The sequence below is a fragment of the Calypte anna genome, chromosome 17 (assembly GCF_003957555.1).
Source record: "Calypte anna isolate BGI_N300 chromosome 17, bCalAnn1_v1.p, whole genome shotgun sequence".
Classification (NCBI taxonomy): domain Eukaryota; kingdom Metazoa; phylum Chordata; class Aves; order Apodiformes; family Trochilidae; genus Calypte; species Calypte anna.
The window spans coordinates 541118-566869 of record NC_044262.1 but is presented as its reverse complement, the minus strand read 5'-3'; the positions used below and the strand labels follow the sequence as shown (position 1 = coordinate 566869).

Below are 25752 nucleotides of genomic sequence, written 5' to 3'. Positions count from 1 at the left end.
GCCCTGGGGATGTACCATGAAACCCCAGAGCAGGAGGTGCATTACATGATGCTCCATCTCAGCTCTCTGCTGTCATATAGGAAAGGTAATCAGAGACTCAGGGGATGAAGGTTTGCTTGGTACTTTCCCCCCCTTTTTGTTTGCTGTGACAGTGGTTTTAATTTAAAACTGGCACGGATAAAGTACTTGTAAGAATTTCATTTGTTTATAATCCTTTACTGACCCTGGTGGTTGCTCATGAGTTGACCCTGTCTCTTCTGTGGCTGGTGGGGCTCCTGAATTTCCCTGAAGTGGCTATTCCAGAGCATGTTTACGCTGAGATTTATTTTACTCTTCCACCCACTGAGGTGATAAGCAACAATCATCCATTTTCCTGATGACTTTAAGCACCAGCCACTCTTGAGAAGAAGGATGTGACACATTGAGCTTGGTATGGCATATGGTTTCCATGATGAATGCCCTTCTTCTGATTTCTCTTTGTTCCTGCTGTCTCTCTGGAATCAGTTATTCACAGCTGTCATGTAACTAAAATGCACTGCAGGCACCTCCCCAGCAGAGCTCAGCTTCCCCCAAAGCCAGATCTCCTGCTGCCTGTAGGAGCTGGGACCTCTCTGCCTTCCTCCTCCTGGTACCCCCAGACAGTGCTGGAAGATGAATGTTTGGGGAGGCTTGGGGGGCACATGATGGTTGATGAGAGCCAAGGATAAGGATGAGCATGAGCAAACATCTTTCAATATTCCTCATTCCAAATGTGGCCAAACTGTGGAGAACCAGCTGGGAAAAAAGTCCTGGAGATAGAGGTGGGCAAGAGGCAGTGTGTTTCCCTCTCAGGTTTCTTTTCTGATGATTTGTGAGTTCTTTTCATGAACAACAATTATGCCGGGCAAAAGAGGAAACTTATTTACTGCTGCCAAACATTCCCATGGGACTTTCAGAGTGGGCAGGAAAACTTGAGCTGAATTTTTTTAGACGAAATGAGGTATTTTGATTGAAGTTTCCCCCTTTTCTTTTATTATGTTCTGAAATTTTGTTGAAAAGCTCTCAAACAGAAATTCTGGGAGTTTTCTAGGTGCTGCAGTTGAATATTTCGGTTCCTGCATGGTGATGAGCGGAGTGGGAAAGAGAAACACACACACGCTTTTTATTGTTACATTTTGTAAAGAAAACCACAGTTTTTTGACAAGTTCCAGCTTCACCAAACCACTCAGATCTCCTGGGGTAGGAGAAAGACCTTAGTGATGCATTCCTCCACCAGGAAGACTTTACATCAGGACCCTCCAGTCTTTAACCTGGACTGTTTTGCTTGTGCTTTGTAGCACTCAAAAGACATTGAATGAACAGAGCTCCATCTCCTGAAAGTTTCCTTCCCAACTCCTACAACAGTGCCAGACCTCCAGAGAAAAGGAGGGAGAAGGTGACTTGAACCTCAGCAACATTCCTCACTGGTGGCTTGTAAAACCCTGCAGGCTGCATGGAAACTACGGGAGGTTTGAGACTTTGCACAGTTCTCCGTTTTCCTACATGTTTAAAGTCGAGATTAAAGGACCAAGTCTCAGGTAGCTTTTCCTTTCCATAGGCCGGACAGGAGCTGGCAGAGGATGAAAGGTTTTGCAAGGAAAAGTCTCCCTTGGCTGGTCCCGAGGGATGAGGGAGCTGTGCCATGGCTCACCTGCTGCCCTTCCTGCCTGCTCTGCTCCTGCAGGATGCTCCCCACCGAGCCCTGCCTCCTGCTCCCATCCGGCACAGCCCAGATCTAGGAAATCTGAGAGGACACAAGCCTGGAAGCACAGTCCTTCCACGTCTGGCAGTTTTTAAATGCATGTTGTCACCTCGTGCTGTCTGATCTCATTCCTCCCGTTCCAGAGAGAAATCAAACCCAAGAGAAGGTCCATGGCCCCGACCAGCGGGCGCTGAACCAGAAATGAGAACGTTCAAAAGGGAGCAGGAGAAAACGGGTGATCCTGCTGATCCCGAATCCCTGGCAGACACGTGCTGAATGTCAAGGAGGAGCTGCAGGTTCAGAGCCACATCTCGGCTCCCTCCTTTTTAAGGATGGGGTCACGGGCTGTGCTGGGAGGTGGGGGACAGCAGAAGGAAGTCAGGAGACCAGGATGCTGTGCCAAGATCCAGATAAGGGCTCAGCTGATGGCAGCTCTCAGAGCAGCCACTGGGACCTGTGTGTGTCGCAGTGCTGAGCCAAATCCTCCTGCAGTCCCTTCCCTGCGGGTCGGTCAGCCCTGCCAAGTGAAGCAAAAGTGTCAGCTCTGAAGGGTAAAGTGTAGGCACTGTGACTACAAAGCTGCCTCTGGCGCTCGCAGCTTTTTGTTTCCTCCCTTCTGCCTCCTTTCTCCTGCTCCTTGCTGGCTTCTAAGGAGCAGGTGTGGATAATGGGTGATTAAGTGGGGTTTTAGTAAATCCTGGTTAACTAAAGGTTTGCAACAATTAGCAGTTTGCTGAAGATTTGAAGGGCACAGTGAAGTTAAGATGTCAAATGTACATGAGGGACACAAAGCCTGGCCCCAGGTTTAACCATCAGAGGAAGCTGCTGCAGGAGTCCCTCGGGTGTGTGCTCAGAGCCAGGAGTTGCAGAGGATGGTTCTGAGCTCCATGGGTGGTACCTGGGCACACACAGCTCCAGGTGACTCATCAGAAACTTCCCACTGGTGATGCAGATGAGTTTGGGGAAAGCCTCAGAGTGGGTGCCTTGGGAGTGGGGGCTGCACTGACATCTCAGCACTGTTTCAAATTAGGCAGGGATTAGGAGATGTCTTCCAAGACAGAGAGACTGCTGGTGTGTCTGTGACATGATCTTGTGCTTCTAGGAAGTTCTGCTGTGGGATGAGTGGCATGAAGGGATGGAGGGCAGGTGTTAGTCTTGGGAATAGTAATTTGTTTTGCATGACTGGACAATTATTGGGGGTTGTGAATCAAGATCTCATGGAAATGGCTATGGTGTGGTCCCAAAAAAGAAGTGTAGCATGCAACAGTTTGCAGTCCTCTTTCAGGATGAGAGAGGAAGAGAAACAACTGAGTTGGAATCAAAGCAGTCGTTTGTTGGATGACAAAATGTAGTGTGTGGTGCTTTCCTCTCAGTGCTGCTGTCCCTGACTTCACAGGCTTCACTGTGAAAGACAAAAGAGGGGCTGTTTATTTTCCCTGACCACTTGTAACCTGTTCCTTCTCACTCTTCTCTCTCCTCAGTGAATTTGCCAAAGAACGAGAAAGGGTTGAAAATCGTCGCGCTTTCCTGAAGCTCCGGAGGCAGCAGCAAATTGAGCGGGAACTCAACGGGTACTTGGAGTGGATCTTCAAAGCAGGTAAGGTGGGAGATCCCTGCTCTCGGTTCAGTATGCTTGTGGCAAGTAGCATCTGGTGATGGAAGAGCAAAAGGGCCCCAGAACTGGTCCTTGGTGTTGCCACTGGGGTAACCCAAGAGTAGGGAGTGCTCAGCTGGCACTTGGTGGTTTTGTTGGGCTTCTTTCTGAGCAATTCCTGAAGTGATTGCAAAAGATCTCGGTGTGGTTAAGCAAAAATAAAGGAGCTTGGCCAACTTCATTGCTGAGACTGAAGCAATCGTCTTAATACAGTATAATATAAAAAGTGATACAGTGCATAAAGTCTCTACAGTGGGAAAACTGTTCCCTTACATGAGTCATTTATATTTTATTTACTTTCTACCACAGCTGTTTTATAATCCTCTCTTGCCATGATGGTAAAATACACCGGAGTGTCATTTTATGAGCTACAGAGATCTCGTTTGTGAAACTGGTGCTGGTACATATTAACATTGCTTTGCAGCTATTAGAACTGAGCACTCTGCTTTATTGCAAGCCGTGAGCAGCTCTAACAAGGACCCAAGCACACAAATTTAACAAAAATAGCATGCTTTGCTTTTCCTTTTTATCAGACAGTAAAGGTTACCAACAACCTTCCCCTGCTGTAGAACAACTGTTACATATATTGACATAACTATGGTGTAAAGTAGGAAGAAGTAGCAGCAGCTTAAGTGGTGTCTGGAACCCATTATTTCCCACAGCCCATATGGAGTGACAACCGAGTGCCACTTGTACTGAGGGGCTGAAATTCACTGTGACTGTTCAGCAGCCACTGTCCTCATTTAGGTAACCACATTGTACTCTGTGGTTCTCCAGAATTAGAAAGAAGAGCCAGAGCCATTCACTTTCCTTTCCATTTATAATTTGTCTTCCCAGTTGTTTACAGCTTTTGTATTGCCTCAAATTAATTAGTGCTTTAGCCAGTGGCTGGAGCAGAGTGTGCCATGGTTCTGTCTTGTCTCTTGTGCCATCTGGATTTTAAGGCTCTCGTGATTTCCTGGTCCTAAATCCTGGTTGCCCTATAGATAATATCAAGATGAGAATTCCCTTGCAGGGCTATGGGCTGCTTAATCTCATTTTGGTGACTCCTCTGCCAAGAGGAACCGTGCTGAGGTCATTAGCTCAATTTGCTAAAAGTTAAGGTAGAGAAGTTATAAAACATACAAGCAGTACCTGCTCCAGCTTTGCATCCCTGTGGGAATGACTGGCTGTTCTATTTCTGTCTTGCCAGTGTAGAATAAATGTCACATCAATCCAGTGCAAGACTTCTGCAAAATGCCCATCTTTTTATTTGTATAACAACACAAGATCTAGAAGGGCAGTTGTGGTTGAAACTGAAGCAAAAGTAGCTGAGGATGGTTTAAATGTGGGCTGTTTAATACAGGCAGCAGCATATCTGTTTGAGGGATCTGTGCTGAGGTGTTTTAAACACTGACAACCTTAATGTGCAAATGCTGGTGAGAGTTATACTTAGCAGAGGAAGCCTTAATTGATGAAGTGTTTAACAAATGCCTACTGAACAAAGGGCTGGGGAATGAAAGAGAAAGTTGTAGCAGAGATAATGTGCTGAAGTGTCAAACTGAGATGTGCATGACTTGAAAGAAAAACATCAACCCACAGTCTGACCAATTTCCTTAGGGTTTGAGTTGACTTTCTTCACTTAGGATTAGAGAGAAGGCAAGGTATGAAGCTTTTAGCTCTATTTCTTTCTCAGCTGCACGTTGCAGAACGAATGCACAGGGTAGTCAGGAGGCTTTAAATAAATTCAAATGAGATAACAGGAGATTTCATGTAAAGTTCCCATACCACGAGGCCAAGACTAAGCAAGGAAAATTGTAACTGGGTAGAGTCTTCCTGAGGCTGTCAAGAAGAGATGTCATGCCACCTTAAATGACTTTGAAACCCGTGTAACATCTTCATTCTTGTAAAAGTGGAGTGAGTTACAGGCCAGAAGCAATCATCAATTTTGATCATTTCCTGCATCTCACAGAATTTAGGCCAAAAATCATGTGGTAATTGCCATGTCAAGCTCATAAACATTGACTCTCAGTGTAATTTAGATGTGAATTGCATGGATCAGTTAGAAAAAGTCCTGTAATCTTTAAATTTAATCCTGAAGAATGAAGTGTACTGCCTGGTTTTTAGTGAATTCTGTAAAGGGACTGACTTCCTGCTGCTTTCTGCTTTCTCTCAGCTGATACAATTATAAAATCCATGTTTCTCACTGGGTTACTCCTCTAGACATGAGATGACAATTCCCTGCCCCAGACACCTCTTTTTCTGTTCCATATCAAATAGAGTCTTGTTGGTGATCAGCAAACCCTGCCCTGCCACTGGGTGCTGGGCCAGCTCCTGTTTTCTCTGGGCAGGCAGCAGCAAGGCAATTTGAAATTGTGCCTTGCAGAGGAATTAAAAAGTGGCCAAGCCAAGCAATGTAATCCATGCAAATGATTTTGCCACCGCTGTGTTCTCCATTAAACTCCTCAAAACTGTAGCAACTCTTAGGCTGTCATGCTGCAGTTCCAACAGAGAGCCAGGACTTCTCTGCACCGAGTAAAGAGCTTATAAGCCCACAAATATTCTTTTGAAGATGTTTCTCTTATCTTACAAGGACATGCATCATTTTGAAAACACTTTGCTGAGAGACTGGGAAGTCTTTCAGTTCAGAACTAATCAAGCTGCATGTCTTTTGCATTTTAATTCTTTCCAACACAGCACTGATTCCGAGTGTTTCTTTTCTCCTGGAGTAAGCAGGCTCTGGGGAGGGGTTTAACTTCTCTCTTCCAGCACACTGTAACTTGAATGCTATTCTTTGACACTTGTGAGCCTTAGGTTTCAGCTTTCTGTAGAAGAAAAAGAGCAACAAGCCCCTTGATATCGCTTGGAAAAGACACCTACATCAATGAAAAAGGGCAGCAACGTGTGTGAGATGGCAAGGGAGGATAATTGCCAGGAAGACAAATTAGAACCCCCCTTGAAATGCTTCTAAGGAATGAATTTTGATTCACTTCTATTTAATGAGTCTGAAGCTTCAGCAGTTAAATTCAGTTGTTCTTCCTTTTCTACCCTCTGTCCCCTGTTATACACAAGTTATTTCCTGCCATCCACTCCCTGAACCCGCAGTGTCCCTCCTCCCCGTGCCAGAGTTCCCTGTTCTGTGCAGCTCAACAGCTCCTCACTATAAGGTTTGCCTTCATTTCCAGTCCTGTAACGAGCTCTCAGTGCTTAATGACCAGCAATTAACCTTACTGCTGAGGCACCTCTCCCTCTGCTACCCTAGCAAAGCCCCTGTGCCTTTGTTTGGAGGCTCCAAGTTTCTGAGTTGATGCAGTCTCTTTGTTGAATATTTCTTCTACTGTAGAAGCACTGTTGTTTCAGGGTTGTTTTTTTTCCAGGCATCCTAATTATCTTCTTCCAACCTCTGTGTTCCAGTGGTGACTAAAGGCAATGCAACTTCTGATCTGCTTGTGGTTAAAAAATACAAATCCCAGCAATGCTGCCTGGGCTGCTGAGCTGTCTTTTTAGCAGGCATTAAGGACCATGTAGAGCCTCCCTAAGGGTAGATCTGGTCCTTTGGCTTTGAGTGACATCAAGGGAGAGACCTGAGGGGCAATGCTGGAGGGAAGTCAGGCTTGAGGGAGTTGTGCAGCTGAACCCCGGGGTTTCTTTCCTGCAAAGGAACAGAAGTGAGCCCTGCTGATGTGTGTCTGTGGATGGAGAGATGCTTGGGCATCAACTCAGGGTCCTGAATCTGCAGCAAAGGCTTAGCTGGTGTTCAGAGTTGTGTTGAGAGAGTGTGTGCTTTGGAGCTGAAGGTTTGTTGGTGTCCAATTGGCATACTTGAAAAATTCTGAGGTCCCACTGGTGTGACACTTATCACTCTGGTCTCTGCAACCTCAGGATGGCTGAACATTTTTCAGCTTCTCCATTTGTTGTCTTATTAATGTATCATTCATTCTCCCTCCCAGATGATTAATAAAGAGATTATATAAGGCTTGTGTGGTAGTGCTGATCCCTCTAGTATTCTTCCAGACAGCTTTCAGCTGCACACTTTGATGTTTGGCCTGTGGTTTGGGTTTAGTTTTTGGTTTTGTTTTTTTTTTTTTAGTTAGCCTTCCATCTAGGCTGGCTTAGGTGGACTTCAAAGCAAAATTTTGCAGGAGCAAGGTGTCAGATGATTTAGTAAGATCCCAAATTAAGTCCACGACAAACCTGTGAAAGAATTTGTCATTTATGATAATACAAGGAAGCACGAAGTTTGCCAGCTGAAAGCTCAGTATTTTGTTTGCTTTAGTTGTCCTTTGGAAGAAAATCCTTACATAATTTTACAACAGCAACTTGAAATCCATGGTTCAGACTGGATGAACTCTGTATGGTTTCAAATACTGGCACAGGGTGGTGTGTGCTGCAGATTGACTTGGGGGTGATGACTTTTGCATTGGGAAGCCACAGGAAATCTGCTTATCTTTCATGAAAAAATTGAGTCAGGTTTTGGGGGTCTTCTGGGGGAGCAGTGGGGTGGGGATTGATGATTTTAGTATTTTCTGGATTCTTTTACTGCAGAAAAGTATAAACTTTTTGCAGATGAGTTTTACAGCAATGGAAAACCAATGGTGGTGATTTTGCACATATGCCACAACTTGAGCAGTGCTGGCCAGAGCTCTTCCTGGCTGCTTGGCTGTGGATATTACTTGGACAAAGATTTGATCCAGTAGATATTTGGTGACATTCTGTCCACTGTGATGTGCAGCAGCCAGATCTGCTTGTCTTACTCTGTGCCATGAGACAGAGATTCCCTTCCCCTGGGGTTTAACTCCTCATTTTGTTGATGGAGGCAGAAGAGCAGTAATGGGTGTAGAGCGTCCTTCAGCCCCCAAATGTCTCTCTGACATGGCTGAGCATGAGGGATCATCATCCTTTGGCTTGTGGAGCCCTGTGGTCTTGCTTGGGTCTGAAGGAAGGTTCTTGCTCATCACATAGCTGGGTAAAGAAACTGGAGTGGGTGGTTCATTGCCAAGAGAAAGACCAGGGAGGAAGGGATGCAGCCTCCCAGTGGCTTCTCTGCTCTTCTCCTCCCTGTGCAAAAGGGGCCAGGGTAAGAAACATGTCTCTCTGAGCCATCCTTCCCTCCAACGACATGGTCTAATGGGGTGACACGGTGAGGTGATGCTGGTGGCAGCTGGCACAGGCGCCTGCTCCATCCAGCTCTGCTGGCTGTGGAGCGGGAAGGGGATAAATCTGAGGCTGAACCGTGTCTGGTTTTCCTTTTACAGAGGAGGTCATGCTGGCAGAGGAAGACAAGAATGCAGAAGAGAAATCTCCTCTGGACGGTAGGTCCTTTTGCTGTGGAATTTGCTCCCGTGACACCAGAGGCTCACCTGCCGAATGCCGCCGTGCAGCCGGGGGGTGTGAGGAACGCTCTGGCGCCTGTGCTTTTCTGAAGCCGGGCTAAAGAGTCCCTGTTCTTCCCTACGGGGCCTTTCTGAGGTTGGAGGTGGCTGCCGAGCAGTTCTGTGATGCCCCAGGCTGGGCTGGGGCTCTGCCCTTGGGGTCACTCAGGCCCTGTGCCCGCAGTGTGCCGGGCTCAGCCGTCAGCCTGGGCTGGGCTGGGGCGGGGGTGAAGGCTGCAGGAGAGGAAAGCAGAGACCGGGAGAAGGCAGGGCTCTGAACCGAGGTTACTGAACGGATTTGACAAAGAGACTGAGACCCCTGTTACCTGTAAGCAGTAAGACATAACAGGGTGTGGTGATCCTACCTTCCAAGGAGTGACCCTAGCGCTGCAGGACAGCTGGAGGGACCGAGCTTCGGACAGGGACCCCGCTCTCCCTGTGCCCCCCAGACCCATCAGCTCTTTAGGGTGTGAGAGGCAGACAAAGTTCAGTTGAAAGATTCTTCCCTCTCCCTTTTCTGACCATCTTTCGTCCTCCCATGTCTCCTCCTTTCCCCTCCCCTCCCTCTCCCTCCTCTTTTGTTTTTCTCCTCCCGTTCACTGTCAGGGAGGGCCGCCTCGGAAGGGCCGATCCACCAAGGCACGGCAGCGGCAGAGACTAGCAGCGGCAGCAGCTACAACAGTGAGTGGATTGCAAAATCACCAGGGGCTCAGGTGGCACAGCGGGGCAGAGCTTCTCCCCCGCAGCCCTCCCTGTGCCCAGGTCCCCACTGATGGTTCTCTGGGTGGTTTTGCCCCTTGCTCCGAGCCACGTGGCTCCTGGGACCATCAGGCAGCTGGACCAGCTGGGTCGGCTTGGTGACCTGTGCTCCAGGAGGGACTTGGGGATGGAAGAGCTGGGGCTGCAGGAGGTCAGGGCTGAGGTGTGCTTGGTGATTCTTCGTGTGGGTACGTGGGTATGTGTGAGCTGGGGAAGTTGGTTCAGCACATGGGTGCAGCCAGGGCTGTTAGGCTTGAGCTGAAGTGAGCGTCTGGAAGGAGTAGTCTGGAAATCTGAGTGTTGAAGAGGGGGGACAGGACATGGAATAAAGACCCAGGTATACTCAGGATAGCCTGTTGATATTCCCAGCCTTGAAGCCAACGGGTGCAGAGCAGCCCACATCTATGCTGCTAAATTATCATCAAATCATAGAATGGTTTTGGGTCAGAAGGGACCTCCAAGATCATCCCATCCCACCCCATGTCCCTGCCATGGTCAGGAACACCTCCCCCAGCCCAGGTTGCTCCAAGCCCCATCCAACCTTCAACATTGCCAGGGATGGGGCAGCCACAGATTCTGGGGGCACCCTGGGCCAGGGGTTCAACACTCTCATAGTCAAGAATATGATAATTACAACTAGCATTATCTTAGTCCCCAAACCAGAGGGTCATAGCAGACAAGGGGCTTGGAGAGGTGGCATGACCTAAATGCTAAACAAATGCAGGTGTTAGGTGGGTGAGAAGAGAAAGAAGACAGCGCACAATTCATGCCAGGGTGCATTGTAAAGTTTCACTCCCAGGGCTGGTCATGTTCCAGTGCTGGAGATGGCCCTGGACATGCTGGAGTGTACTGGGACAGATGCAGCCTGAAGGACCCCAGAGCTGGCACTGCTGGTACTGAGGATTCAGCCTACTGCTGGGTGGGAAAGACAAGAGACAAAGAGGTTATTTGCCAAAACTTGGATCCAGATCACAGGTTCAGAGCTTCCTCTCCTCTGCGAGTCTCTCCAAACCTGGGTGATGTTCTGGGTGTTTCCTTGAAGTGACAGCAGCACTCACGCTCTGCCTTAGCTGCGGAGGAAGAAGCACATCTGTTTCTCTGTCAAGGCAGGGAAATTCCTGTAGAGTGAGGGGATCTTCTCCTGCAAACCTCCCCCCCCTGGGCAGTCGCTGCAGAGTGAGTGGCTTTGCTGTGTGTGCCTACTGAACAGTACGTATCACCACACCGTGGGGTGTCTTACTGCTGATAGCAAACGGTGCTTAGTTACTGTGTGTCTTGAAGCTGTCTCAAAACTGTACCAACGTACCTTTTCCTGCCAGTTCTCCAGGGTTTGCAGGTAGGTGGTGGTGGGAGCAGCATCTGTGGCTGTTCCTGCCTTTGCCCCTGGTGCACTGGGTGGACAGTGCAGAACCTCTCCCAGCCTTAGGCTGCACTTCTCTTTCCTTGTCGAGTCAAACGGTGCGGTGGTGTTTGCCCTCCCCACAAAGGATGCTGTTGAACAAAGCGTGTTTTCAAGGAGTTATGACATCCCTGGAGGGAAGGAATTGTACAGTGGGTGCTATTAAGATGATGTTCACTGATTTGTGGCCCTTGCTTTCGACATGGCATTTCTGCTCCTTAAGGCATTGCTCTGTGATAAACTGTATCCGAGCACCGTGAACGCCAACTTCTTAATGGTGCACACTGTAAACAGCATTAATGTTTTTAATGGCTAGAAGCACTCATCTCCTAACCCACGGGGGCTCAGAGAGATTCAGTGTCCCTGCCCAGCCTTCCTGCTCTGCTAAAAGGTCCAGCAGCTGCAGTGACTGCCCCCCTCCTGCCTCTGCTGGGGTGAGGTGTAAGTGTGCAGGCTTGGGGCTGGCAAACCTTGCAAGGTCTAGAAGGTTAATAAATAAATGACCCAGGCACTGAAGCACGTGGAGGCCCTGCAAGGCTCTAGGTTGCCTGATTTGGTCCAGCTTCCCTTTATGTGAGAGCTTGAAGCTGGCACTGGGAAGTAAATGCTGGTCCTGGAGAGTGAAGGGGGAGGGGGAGAGAGAATCCACTCCGAATGCTCACAGGGAATTTTCTCTTTAATTTGCACACAGTGTTGAAAAGAGCTGCAATAAAGAAGAGCAAAAATGACCTGATTCATGCTGAAGAAGGTGAGGACCATTTCACAGACATTTGCTCCGTTGGTGAGTACTGGCTTCGCATTCAGAGCTCCACCAAAACCTGTTCATGCCATGTTTCCTCTGAGCAGCTCTTGCTCCAGAAGCTGCAGGTTCAAGGAGGAGAATTGTCACTGTTCCTGCAGCAGCATTCAACTTACCAAAGCAAATGGCTTTGTGGCTTCACCCTCTCCCCATGCTGTCCTGCTCAGCTACTGCATGCTGCACCCATTAAAAGATCCCTGGTGGAATGCTCGGAGAACCCTTGCAGTGTTTGGGCCAGGCTGTGGGGCTGCTTGGAGCATGATCATTTGGGCTAACGAAGCCCCAAAACATCAAATGATGCTGCTGAGCATCATCTGTTGTGGGGAGGAGAGGAAGTGGACATTTAAGCCACGTCTGCCACTGAGGCACAGTTTGTGGGCTTGCAGCCTTTGCTGTGTGGGCAAATTAGGGTGGTGGCCCTGATTTATCTCATTCTTGCCTTGGAAAAATGTCTTTAAAGCAATTCACCACGTTTCTAAAGCCAGATATGGAGATAAACACTTGTGTGCATGCAGGTAGCTGAATCCCTCCAAAGGAGGGTATGGCATCCTGCAGGGTGCAGCTTGGATGGTCCAAATTTGGGATCTTCAGCCCTGGAGATTGAGACAGTGTTGGGATACAGAGGGACTTCTTGTTCTGCAGTGCAACCAGTAGAGAGCTGGTCCCTCTGAAGATGTTGTCAGGTGGAGAGACAGGAGCAGGTCTGGGTTCTCAGGTTCTGAGCACACAGTAACCTGGCCAAGGGGAGCTCTTTGGACATCAGCAGACAGACTTTTCAAGTGTGGGTTTTTACTTGCTGCCTGGGGAGGCATCTTCCTGCCTGCCTGGAGTTAGCTCTTCTGCTCATTCCTGTCCCTGTTGTTTGAGGCTGGATTTCTGTTTTGCTGCTGAAGCAGCAGATGTTCTCATTATCTCCCAAAGAACTGTCTTGGCACCCCAGTTACCACAAAGCAGCAAATCCTGGATGCAGAAGAGCAGCAGCACAAATAGTACTTCTGAGAGTACATGTCCATATATCCTTGCAAGCATGAGTGCCTCAAATGCTCTTTGGAATTTTGTCATTAACATTTTAAGAGACTACAGCTGCTGCTGGGTGCTTTTTTCCCTTAAAATGAAGACCTGGTTGCAGGAAAGGAATGCTTCTCAGCACATTGCTGACACCATCACCCACTGTTTTGCTGCCACAGTCCCCCAGGATGAGCAGGCTGCAGGGTTTGTGACTTCTGGCACTTCTGTGAGAGGTTTGTTGCTGAAAGAGGGCAAAAATGCAGCACCCGTGTGCATTTTTGTTGTTCTGTTTTTCTGGGCAGCTCGAATCCCTGCATGGATAACAAGGAATGGCCATTTTTTGGAACATTTGATCATGGTTACAATAATTATGAGGTCTTTGCATTCACATCCAAGTCCCTCCAGGCTCTGGGCACCCATGCCACGCAAACAGATCTTTGGATTCAGTGTTTCAGGTGGCAACGGATGATGGAGCATCTGGACTCATGGATAATCTGATGCAGAGCTGGGAACTGTCTTGGGAGCATATGGCAGGGGAAAAAAACAGCAGTGCTTTCCACCTTCTGTGAGTGGTTCACCCACTTAGGAAAAGTGTTTTTTATTTTGGTTTGTGGAAATAAGGCAGAAAAGAAGAACTGGGTAAAGCAGAGACTGCTGCAAGCTCCTGAAAAGGCTGAAACTCTGCATAACACAAACAGCCAAATCATATGGCCAATTATGCATAACGAATATGTTTTTGAGAAGAGGTTTTTTTGGATGGTTTCCTACAATGTCTTGCTGATGGGAGCATAAGGACTGTGGAAGAAGGAACAATATAATTACTGAGTGCAACGTGAAGATGCAGACCAGAGTGGTAGAGACTTTGACAGGTCTCTTGCTGGCCATTGCCTGAATATGTTGCACTTTAATTCAAACACAAGTACCTCAAGGAGCCTTATAATTGCATTATAAAGCTCTACAGTGGTAAACACTTGCCAGTGTATTCTCTGGAGTTGTTCTTAACATCTATTCTTTCCTTTTGCCCCAACTCTCAGCCTCTCCCTCTCTGCACTAAGAAGTGTCAGCAGCAAATGAGAGCTCCTTCTGCCTTCCCCTCTTGATGCTGTACCAGACACTGGACAGGGTCTTGATTGCCAGACAGAGAAGTCTGGAGAAGTGGGTGTTTTCTACATTTAGATCAGTTTAAATACTGCTGCTTTTCTTTTCTGGAAGATCAGCAGAGAGGGTACAAAACCACACTAGACTGTTCCCATGCAAATCTGAGAGGATAGACTGGCTTGAATATCTGAGAGGCCTTAACCTGCTATGATACAATGCAGCCTATATCTTAACCTGTAGTTCATTTTGGTGTCTTAAAGCAGCAGATAAGCACTGTAATTTTTTATTTATTTATTTTATTTTACGCTGCCAAAGAGGGGATTATTCACCTAACAGAACTGGCACACTGGGCTTTTTCTCAAGAAGTTTGTTCTGTTGGTGGGTGGCAGAAATGTGAAGTGAAGCAGGGAACTTGCTTAACTTGCTTTCTCCTGGGGAGATGGCAAAGCATCCTCGTGTGCAGCTGTGAGGCTTGGAGAACCCACTGCTGTCACAGCTGGGTGCTTCATCCTTTCTGTGGGTGCTGGGGTTTTTGTTATTGCAGGAGGAAACAGGGAGATTGCTCCAAGTGTGGAACAAGCCAACACACCCAAAAACTGGGGCTGCTGCAAGCTGGAACAGTTTGTTCATGTAGCTCAGCCCCCTTCAGCAGCAGCCCCTGCATATCCCCTGCTCTCACCATACTTGGCCCAGGACAGGACCTGGTGTCCTGGTCAGCCCTGCCAGCTGGGATTCTCCATGACATTTTGCTTTGCCACAAACCATCTCCAAACCAGGTTTGCCAGCAATTTCTGAGGGGTGCCAGCCCAGCAGGACACAGGTAGTGGACAGCCTGTGGCCATCACGATTTGCCCTGCTTGCAACAGTGTCTGTGGATGTTGCAGAGGGCTTCCCAGGGACGCAGGGGTTTGTTACCAACGTGTGCCCATTTCTCCTGCCTCAGCCCTGGCCGGAGATTGCCTTTGCATCGCTGGTTTCAGCAGTGCCTGCTACTGCAGGGAGAGAGCTCACATTAGAAACAATTTCTTCCCTCAGCTTCCTATTGTTAAAACAGTTGACTCTTTTCCAGGATCTCAGTCCAGACTCCAAATGTAGCTGATCTAGGCAGAATTGAGACAAATGAGTAGCTGTGCCCAGAATATGCACGGAAGCAGATTGAGGCCTCTGCTGTAGGAATGCAAGACATCTGAGAGTAAAACCAGGAGAGCAGTAAGGGCTGGGACTTTGCCTGGTCCTTGGAGCAGGGAGAATTGGCAAGAGGAAAGCCAGTGCCTGCTACCCAGCTCCACGAGGATGTGCTCCACACCACGGGCAGAAATACCACTGTGCCTGGTGTCCTCCCAGTCATCTGCCATCCCACACGTTATGAGTTAAAGGGGCATTCAAGAATGTTTCAGAAGGTTGGAAGCCCAGTTTCTTTCGATGGTGGAGCTGGGCATTCATTCATGAAGTTTTAAACGCCCAACTTTCATCCCTCCCAGTGTCATTGCAAGCAAGGTGCCCTTGCTCAGCCCATGCTCCATGTACCCAGCTTTCTTGCTCAGCTGTGTTGCTGGTGCTTGGGAGAGGGCCCCTGTGCCTGGGAAGATCCTCCAGCCTTTTTCCTGCTGGGATGTGGCGTGGTGACTCTTTTTTCTGTCCCAGGGTCTCCTTTTGCCCGTGCCAGTCTGAAGAGTGGGAAGAATGAGAGCTCATCCTACTTCAGGAGGAAAGAGAAGATGTTCCGGTTCTTCATCCGCCGCATGGTGAAAGCTCAGAGCTTCTACTGGGTTGTCCTCTGCGTGGTGGCCCTCAACACCCTCTGTGTGGCCATGGTGCACTACGACCAGCCAGAGAAACTCACCACTGCCCTGTGTGAGTACCAGGGACTTGACTTTTCTTCTAACAAGGTCTTGAAGTTTTGATCCCTCAGAGCCCTGCTATCACATCCCCTTGAGGTCTGGTTTTCAGCTTCCTGTGCCGCCCCCTGAGGAGGCTCAGAAATGCTTTGGCTCTATTAATTCAAGAGTAATTGAGTCAAGCAATTCAGAATAAGTCCACCAGGACTTTATACTGGTTTGAGATGGGTGTTTAACCCTAAATGTTAGCTGAAACTTCAGATTCAGTCACATTTAACTCTTGTCACGTGGCAGGAGGATTTGTTCTGGAGCAGATTTTATGAGGGAGGATGGGTCTGCACTCAGGTAAAGGCAGGTTTCTGTCTGATCACCACCTGCCCAGACAGCTGTGGAATTTTTGCCACTTTGCAGCTGACCTGCACCCATGGGTGATTTCTGTGGTGGACAGAGTGCCAGTTCTGGTGTCCCTGGGATAGCAGCATCTGCTGCCTGGGACATAAGAGTCTGTCCATGCCATCACGTGTAATTCTCTTCAGTCAGAGCAGCTGTTGCCACAGTCTTTAAAAGGTGACAACTTTGCAGAAAGTCCGTTTTGATAATCGTGCCTTCTTTGCTGGCTGTGTGACTCCTTCCTTAATGGTGGTGTGATTAGATGGAGGAGATGTCATGGTGCCCTTCTGTGAGAATATGTGCAACAGCCACAGGAATAATACCACACAGAAAATTATACTGTATTTGTGCTAAAGCTTTTATTCCAGCTTTTATTCCAGCTTAGGCTTTGGATAGTTTAGAAGTGCTTTTGAAGTATAATTTTTCTTAAAAATTGCATCTTGTTTGTGCTGTGATGAGTAACTGCAATCAGAGCCTTCAGGCATCACGGCGTGACACTGGGGTTGCAAAGTTGATCACAAATCCTGTTTTAAAAAGATGTGGAAGGTCAGGGTCAGAGTTTTGGTTTTTTTTCCTTTTAATGAAGGTTGTAGGCTGCAACTCAGCTGGAAAACTTGAAGAAGTTGGTAAGGTAAGAATATGGTGACACTGCAAGTTTTTCTGAAGCAAGGGAACAGAAGACTAGGAGAAAAAATTTCATGCAGTCCAACTTAATAATTTTAGTCTAAGTTATTAAAGATAGTTAGCTACCTGATATTTCTGGGTTTCTATATAAATTAGATACTTAAATTCTATCCCCAGATCCCCAAGTCTACCTTATTATAAAGAAGCAATCTTTTGAGGATTTCTTTTTTTAATAGACCTAAAAGGTCAAGAACACTGGCTTCTCTAACTCCAAAAAACTCCCTATTGTTTGCTGAAATGTTTAATACCACCAGGTAGCTGGAGCTATGATGAGAGATGCATAAGAAGGACAGAAACTTCATTCAACTCTGGATTTAGTTTTCTTTTTTTTATGGCTTAGACTGAAAAGATAAACAGACAACATAGACAAGTCAGTCTTGCTTCTTAATTTCCTAAATTTAACAGAGGATATGATAAGCCAGATTGGCAGAGTAATCAGAAGGTTGAGGTTTAGGATTTCCTCTTGAATTAGGACTAAATGTCTAGCAAAAAAATACCCACTTGAAGTCTTTCAACTCAAAAAAAAAAAAAAAAAAAAAAGAAAAAAAAAGAGGTTTCAGATTAATGAACTCATTTCAGGAGCACCTTATTCAGTAACTTTTCTGAGAGAACGTGAAGAAATCCATGAGGCAGCAACTTCAACTTAATGTTCATAGGCAAATGAAAGGTACATCTCCAGGTGTACATCTCCACTAAAAGAAGTATCAGTGGATATGGAAAAACACTGCTGGAAATGACACTGTAATTTGTGAGGGACAGCACAGGGTTGAGACAAAATCAAAATATCTGAGGAGTTTTTGTGGATGTTCTCATATAGGCACAAGCTCTGGGTCTTTTAGTGGAGCGATACAAGATTAGCCAGTGTGACACAGAGGATAAAAGCCAAAGATGCAGAATGAATGGTTGTCATGGAAATTCTTAGATACTCCAGATAATTTTTTTTTCCAAAGTAGTTTTCTCCAAGACAAGAGAAAGAGGTGCTGTGGGCTCATTCTGCAGAGGATTGTGTCGGGTCTGCCTTAGTGTAATGGAAACTCTCAGAAGAAACCTATTTTAGTGTAATTTTAGAACAAAGAGCTTCTGAGAATTGCCCACTGGAAAGCCCTACAACTTCCTCCTCCTAAATCACACGAGTGCCATACATCCTAACCCTCCCAGCTTGTCAGGATGATGAGATGCAGCAGTATATCCAGGTGTGTCCTGGTGTTGGCAGTGACCTCGAGGTTTCTGCCTCATTTCCTGGGGATTCTCTAGTTTCCATAGCCTAATTTTTCCTACTAGGCAGAAGTTTAATATCAAATGTAGGGAACATTTTTATACCTTATGGTAGGGGGGCCCTTGTGTGGATTTGGCTGGTTGTTCTGTTGCTGGAGTCATGGTAAGAGTGGCCTTGGCCCCTCTCCCTCCTGCATGCACCAAGCCCTGGTTAATTCTGCACTTTTATGAGCCAGCCTGGTGGTGGTTTAGCCCTCGAGGAGTGCTCCTTGAAAGCCCTGTTCTGCCCAAGATTTATGCAGAAATCCATTAGACAGAGGCAGCACAAGGTATCACAAACCCAGGGGATTTTAAACAGCTCCTGGAAATACTTGGCAAAGTCTTTAGACTGTAAGAGTGACAGAGCTTAAAAATGGCTTGAAAGTTAATCCCTGATGAGTGAACTCTGCCACGGAGGAGCAGGGCTTGGCTGGGCTGATGGGGAGCAAGAGGGAAGTGGCCAATTCTAAAGATGTTGCTGCATGGAAGCTGCTTAGAAATGAACTGATGGGAAGTTTTGTGAACTGTAGCAGCAGCAAAAGTCTGTGAGGATCTGCTAAACCCTGAATCTCTGCCCAGCCACCTCTGATTCAGTTATACCTGTTCCTCTGGGGAAAGGTTTAATTACATTACAAATTATTTTTATTTAAAGAATGATTGGTAAAAGCTTTGGGGTCATCATTGATTTATTTTTCCCTTTGGTCTTTTCTTTTGCTGTTCTTGAATTGTTCTGATTTGTTTTCTTGGCTTGATATTGCACATTGCTGCAACTGCTTTGGAAAAGGAACTTGTAGGAGCTTCAGAGAGGGGTTTGGGCTTTCTTTGGTCCTACTGAAAGAATTGATGAGAAATTATTTTAATTCTTGGGGTATGATGAATTCAGGGCACACTTTGTGCCCCACATAATTATCCCCAGATTAGATCAGAGATTTTTCCCTCTCTGTATGGAAAGGACCCCAGTGCCAAACTGCAATAGGAGTTGGAATCCTGGTGTGGAGGCATCTGTGGGCTCTGGGATGCCAGAGAAGAGGAGGTGGTTGTGGTCTCCTCTGCCTCTGGCTGATGCCATGGGGAAAGGCTGGAACCAGATCTCTCTTGTCTCCATCCCTGGTGGGCTTTAGGGACCGTGGTGAGAAGGTTTCAGGACTGGGTCAGTAAGGTTTCACTTGAGAACCCTCTCATCAGGCTTCCTCTGTGGCTCTCTCCTTGTTTCTCCAGTGAACACTGGAATGATCCTTAAATTACTCTGTCTTAAATTGTATCTGTCTGAAAACAAGATCCAGAATGTCTCTCTTCTCATAAACACAATGTTTGAAAACAGTGTTTTAGCCATTATGGCCTGGGAAGATATTCCATGTGTGCTGCACAATGCTGAACCCGGGTGTTTGGTGCAATTAGGCTTCTTTGGATGATGATGTGTTTGCCTTTGAAGTAGATAGCCAGCTCCCTCTGGATACAAATATGCAGCATTTGCAGTTTTGAGGAAAAGGCTGTCTGAAGTGAGTATATTTATTTATGTCTGCCAAACATTTCATGTCTGCTTTGTCCAAGAGGAGGAAGTTGTACTTTGCCAAGGTCCTGCTCTTGGTTGGTTTAATGTGTGAGGAGAAGGAGGAGGAGACGTAGCCAGAGCATCAGGCTCAGCACCTGCTCCTAATGACATTGGACTTGGAGACGGGACAGAAATGTAATTAATCTGTGAGTGACTGACAAAAAAGAGCTGCTAACTATCTAATGCAAACATACGGGGCAAAAAAACGCTGGCGTGGCCTTTGCCAATAGCACAAATTTGAAATTAAATAAGAGTATTTGTATCAAACTTCTTTTCCTTCAATCACATTACAAAATGCTTCTGCTTATAGCAGATTAAATTACACGTGGGGTCTGAATACCAGGAGGTCCAAACAATGAAATTGCATTTTCAATTATCTGGACAGGGCCATGTCAGAAGAAATCGTGTGTCTGATCTGTCCACTGGAGGAGCTGATTCATTCTGAGTCAATTCCTCCTGCTCAAGGAGTTCACTGTGTCTGTATTTTCCTGCCTTCATCCCTTGTCCTCACTGTGTTATGATTTGTAGCATCTGGTACCTGCTGAGATAAAGCTACTGCTGCCTGATTGGAACTCTGATCTAGATGGAAATCATCAGCTGTGACAGGACAAGCTGGGTGGTTCTTTCAAGAGCAGCAGAAGGAAGTTGTTTCATGGCTGTGCTGAGTGTCTCAACATTTCTTGATTCTGTTTTACTTTGAGAGGACACTTGCTAGCTTTTTTTCTCCTGTAACATTCTGGTTTTCCATGTGTTTTTGCAGGATGTGTCAGTCTGATCCTGGGAAGTTGCATTTGTTGATAACTGGGTTTTATTTGTATTTCTGCTGGATTGTTGTCTGAGCATTAATCCTTGTTTGGTTCTCTCCTTTTTCTCCTTTTGAAATGATGACAACAGTCTTGACAAAATACACTGAGATCACAATTTAAAAAACCCTATCTGATATTTTTGTTATTCTGTGAAAGAATATGTGGCATACCTGAAGTGTACCTCTTAAAGGTGAGTCTGATGGATAGATCAGAGGAGAAGAATCTCCTTGCCAGCCTGAGATGTGAAGCAGGAGGAGATTGTGTGATGCTTTCTGTAGGACTGGTCTACGACCCCTCAGTACAATTTGACATTTTGTCTGCTAACCAAACAGGGCCACCAGTTCCACAGCACTGGTCTGACATCCACCCTGGTGCTAGGGAGACTTTCCATTGAAGTTGTTCCAATAAGCACTGTGGAGCTTGCTGAGCTCTGCTGAGTGTGCAACCAGAGATGGGAGTGATGAGTTCCCAGCAAGAGAAAGACAAACGTCAGCACAAAGGTTGGTGCAAGCTTCCCCCCAGGTAGTGACTGCAGTAAGGGACAGCAGCAGCAGCACAAATTCCTCCAGTCCCAGAGAAGATGTGTCTGCTTTATTGGGAGAGTTTTGCCTTCTGTTTCTTATAATTTTCAAAGTACACGAGGTGAAGAATGGATGTTCAGGATCTGTCCTGGAAGCAAGGTTTAAGTTTCTGATTTACAGGACAAGCAATTAATACTTAAGGATTTTAACATCCTTACTAGTTCACAATTGTGAGCTTTTAAATTACGTGCAAGGCATTTCTATAGCACTGACTACATGTTTTTTTTTAATACTCTGTGTTTTTATATTACTGGACTTGTCAGCCATCTCAGTTTATGCCTGTCCTTGGCTCACCTGGTCCCTTTCTCACACCTGCACTCGTACAGCCAGGGGTTGCCTGTGCCTGTGGATAAAGCCTGACTCTGGGATCCCATGTGTTGGAAACCAATTCACTCAGTGAGCTGTCGTGTTTGGTGTTGGAAAGGAAAGAGAAGTGGCAGCATAGTGCAGGTGTTAATATATGAGTTCCACATGGAGACCCAGCCAGTGGAGTCTGCCTCTTGGTAGGAAAAAGGCTGGGAAATCTGCAAACCTCATACTTCGTCATCTTCTTCCTCAAATGTGTCATCTTTCTCCCTCATAGTCTCTGTTAATGATATGCACCTATTTTCAAGGACAGTAGGTATTATGTGAAACTCTCCTGGTGTTTCCTCTCCTATTGCCAGTGTTGGCAGAAATGTCCCTATAGCTCCTCACTGCACTGTTAGAATCTTCTTCATCTAGTCAGTGCTTCCTAGATTTCAGCCAGTTGTATGCCTGTGATATTTCAATGCTGTCTTTCACTGAAAATTATAAACCCCATTTTCTTTTTTGGAAACTGTAGTTTTCAATTTCAAAAGGCAAGCATCAGTGTGAGATGGAGCTGGGCCACCCACAGTCCCAGAGTGCCAGGCAGTGAATGCAGTGGAATCCACACAGCTCGGAAGGAGCCTCCTTCCCTCTTCTCCCTTTCCCAAACTCAGGAGCTGAAGCCACATGTTGCAGGTGTGGGAGCACCTGGCATTCAGGATTACTTGAAATTTTCCTTGTTGCATTTTGCATCCGTTTTCCTTTGTCTGTGGGCACCTTTGACAGAGTTTGGCTCCAGCTTGCCTTTAGCATTCCTGGAATTGTAAAACTGAAATTACAGAGCAGGACTTTGCTGTAGCATCTGCTCTGCTGCAGCATCCCAGAGCATTCTGTGCTGTGCTGAGCAGTGGGATTAACATCCTCCATTTGAAGTTCAATTCTTTTCCTAATCTTTTCTCTAGAGGGAAATGTTTGTTAGGCTGTTTGATTTGTTTTGGTAACACAGAGGTGTTTTGCCCTTTTTCATGTTTGTTTTTAGCATTTTGTTGTTCCTGTTGCTTATTGGCCTCCAGATCTAAACTTGCATGATTTAAAATGCCAAAGGCAGTGGTTTTTGTACCTTCAAGTCCTAATAGCTTGATCTGGAAACTGAAGTCTCCAGGTATGTTCTTTCTGCCCTCTGTTTGATCACAGGTGATAAATTTTCCCATCAAAAGCTTCACAGCCTATTTGCCTGTGATATGTGAAGCAGAGGGAAACAGAACTTGTTCTTCCATAATTACATGGTGATACAGGCATAATAAAAATAAATGTGGCTATGTGCTAACAGTAGATACAACACCTCTGAAAAGGAGCTCTCAGGGGCAGCAGTTCTGTGGGGTATGAAAGGTATTTTTATCATGAGGGATGTTACAAAAGCTTCCCCCCCACTCCCAAAAGTGCCTGTCTCATGTAGGTACTGAATACCCAAATATGTATTTGCAAAGCTTTGTCTGTGCAATTAAGTGAGACCTTTAGAAATACTACAGCCAGAGCTTTATTTGGAGATTCCTTTACTATTTAATGCTCATATCAATGTTCTCACAGTACACATGAAATGCTGCCTTCACAGTTCTTGAAGGCTAAATACAGCTCATGTGCATATAGAAATAATTATGTCAAACTGTCCTCGGGGTCTTGTTTGCCACTGCAAAGGAATTTCTTTTAGCAGGAAGCAGTTTGTGTCATGAAAAATCACCGTTGTTTGCCATGTGAAGAGATGAGCTTACCAAGGTCTTGTGGGCTAATTTAATCTCTTTTCCTGCTTGCAGATTTTGCAGAGTTTGTTTTTCTGGGTCTGTTCCTTACCGAGATGTCTCTGAAGATGTATGGGCTGGGGCCAAGGAACTACTTCCACTCCTCATTCAACTGTTTTGACTTTGGGGTGAGTAGGGTTCAGCCGGGCAGGTGAAGTGTGTGCAGCTCTCCCATTATCCCGTGGGGTTGGACCTTTAAGGGTGAGCATGGAAATCCTTGGGAAATGGTGCTGGGAGCATGTTTGCTGCAGGGAGCAGTCCTGGCAGAAATTACCTGCAGAGAAAGGCATTAAGCTTCCCCTAGTTACCATCCTTTTGTAAGAAGTGTGACAGCTGGGGACTGCATTGCCTCGCCAGGACACTGGGTGTTCACAGCAACACCAGTGGATGCTCTGATTACCCAGAGATTCTCTCTCCCATGTAAATGAGGTGATTGAAAGAGAAAAAACCCAGGCAGGTTTTTGCCCATCTCCCCTCTCAGCCGTTCTGTGGCCTTCACCTGGAGACACCTGGGCAGCACCTGGCAGAGGGGAATGTCCAGCAGGAGAGGGCTCAGCACAGGATGAGGTGAGAGGGAGGCAGGAACTCACAGCCCTTGGTTGCAGGAGCTCCAGCTTGGAAATGGGAAGAGTGGGGCCAGTTTTGACTCTAACCCAGGACTTTGCCTGCAGATGCTGATGGGGGGGCTGACACCTTGGCTTTCAGTAAGTTCAGAGCATGCCCAGAGACCCCAGCTTCTGTAAGATGAGATGAAGACATCTGGTGGGCAAGCACTGCTACCTAGTTAGTCTTGTGAGGGTCTCATTGCTATTTTTGCACTGTCTGGGGACACACCAGCTCCAGGTACTTCACCAAAGGATTAGGTAGGCTCCAAGCTGCTGCCTGTTTGCCCCCATGGTGGCTTCCCATCTCCCTGGATCCTTGAACCAAGGATGCTCCTTCCACAAAAAGAAGAGCTCGTAGCTGATGGTCCAGGCAGGTGATTTGGAGATTGCACTAACCAAGAGACAAACCTACCAGGTCTGCTCACTTTGTGCCATTGCAGCACTGGCAATAAGATTTGCTGAGTGTTTCCCAGGAGGTAAAGCTGTTGATCTGTTTCTATTTTTTCCTCCTTTAGAGAATCCATAGGGATCCTACTTCTATCTGTGTCTCTTCCTCCTCACCCACCTTCCAGCCTCCAGAATTAATTCACCCTCAGTGGAACATCACACAGATCTGTAGCCAGTTTAGTTTGACAAAGCATCCTGATGAAACTGTTCAAATGCATAAAGGGAAACAACAAATCAGAGCAACATCAGTCTTGGGAAACAGAGTCCAGTGGGGTCTGATGTGAAACAAGTTCCCAGGAGGCCATGTGGAGATGCCAGGGAAATGAATTCTCAGTGTAACACATGGAGGGTGTAAGGAAAGGTTTGTGCTTGTTCATGAGGGATTCTCAGGAGTGGTAGACAGTGGGAAAGCAGTCTTTTTTCCTTCTTCTTCTGATGGGAGAAACTGGATGTGTTACCTCCCTTTGTCACTGCCTTTTCTTAAAGTTCAGGGCAGTTTTCAAAAGGCATCCAGGTTGCTGTTTGTGAATGGGTTTCCAGGGTGCTGAGTCCCCCAGCACTGCTCAGGTACTCAGACACAGCCCTCCTGGTCCTGCCTCCCCATTAACATCCCCTCTCCCAGCACAAACCAGCTGCTGACTGGACTCTGGTGATCACATCTTTATGGTGTGCTCTGTACAAGTGGGGACCACGGTCCACGGGAGCTCAGAAATGCTGAGTTAATGCAAGTAATAACAGCAAGTGGCAATGAAATGCCTGATCTGTTATTAACCATGCACTAACCTACATACATGTATAATTGCCCTGTCCAATTGTGCTCAACCCAGTACAATTTTGGCCGTTTTGTTAAAAAGGGATTTTGGAGGAGATTCCTTTATCACTTGAGGTTAATTCTCTCCCGGTCTGAAAATAGACAGTCAAAACTTAAAAAGACACCTTGACTGGGGAAAATGTTTTTCAATGACCTGAGGACTGGATGTGCATGCTCAAGGCTTTGCAGGATGCCTTGATAGCTGTTGCTTTAATGGCTCTGCTAAAGAATTCTCAGTTGCCAGAAGCTTCTGTTCTCAGCCTCTCTGGAAGCACCAGAAAATGGAATTTTTTCCTCCTGTGAGATGAGCTCTTCTTGCAGGTGATCGTGGGCAGTATATTTGAAGTGATTTGGGCTGCAGTGAAGCCGGGGACCTCGTTTGGCATCAGCGTTCTGAGAGCACTTCGACTGCTGAGGATTTTCAAAGTAACAAAGTAAGCCCAGTTTGGGTCAGGATGGTGGGATGTGACCCCTGGATGGCAGCTCCTGGAGAAATTTTTCTCCCTGTCGTCTCAGACTCCAGACTTTTAACAGAGGACACATAAAATTGCTCTAAATCCCACGTTTTCCTCCTGCCTGTTCCAGCCCTGTTGTTCCACATGCTACTCTGTCCAAAAGGAGATTGTCAAAGGGCTCCTCTGCTTAATTCCACTCTCTGCATTTTGGGATTCATAGTTTTCCTAATATAAATGCTCCCTGCCTCCTCTCAGCAGGGCAGCAGAGCCAGGAGGGAGTTGTTTGGGAGCAAATCCCAGCACACTCCATGTGCCTGTGAGCCAGCATCATCCCAGGGGATGGGGGATGGAACCAACCTCACTTCAGCATCTGGCCAGATGTGACCTGGATGGCTCAGCCAGGATTTGGGCTGAGTGTTGGAGTTAATGTCCTGGATTTGTTTTCATCTGTGCATGG

At 46.7% G+C, this 25752-nt stretch overlaps 1 protein-coding gene across 1 annotated transcript in view; it reads left to right on the top strand.

Annotated features, from left to right (window-relative positions):
- Nucleotides 1-25752, top strand: part of CACNA1B (calcium voltage-gated channel subunit alpha1 B) — a 199011-nt gene that overhangs the window by 89373 nt on the left and 83886 nt on the right. The window contains 6 exon segments of the mRNA XM_030461487.1: nucleotides 3202-3317; nucleotides 8609-8665; nucleotides 11575-11664; nucleotides 15433-15642; nucleotides 22993-23105; nucleotides 25162-25274. Of these exon segments, the coding sequence (XP_030317347.1) occupies nucleotides 3202-3317; nucleotides 8609-8665; nucleotides 11575-11664; nucleotides 15433-15642; nucleotides 22993-23105; nucleotides 25162-25274 (699 nt within the window).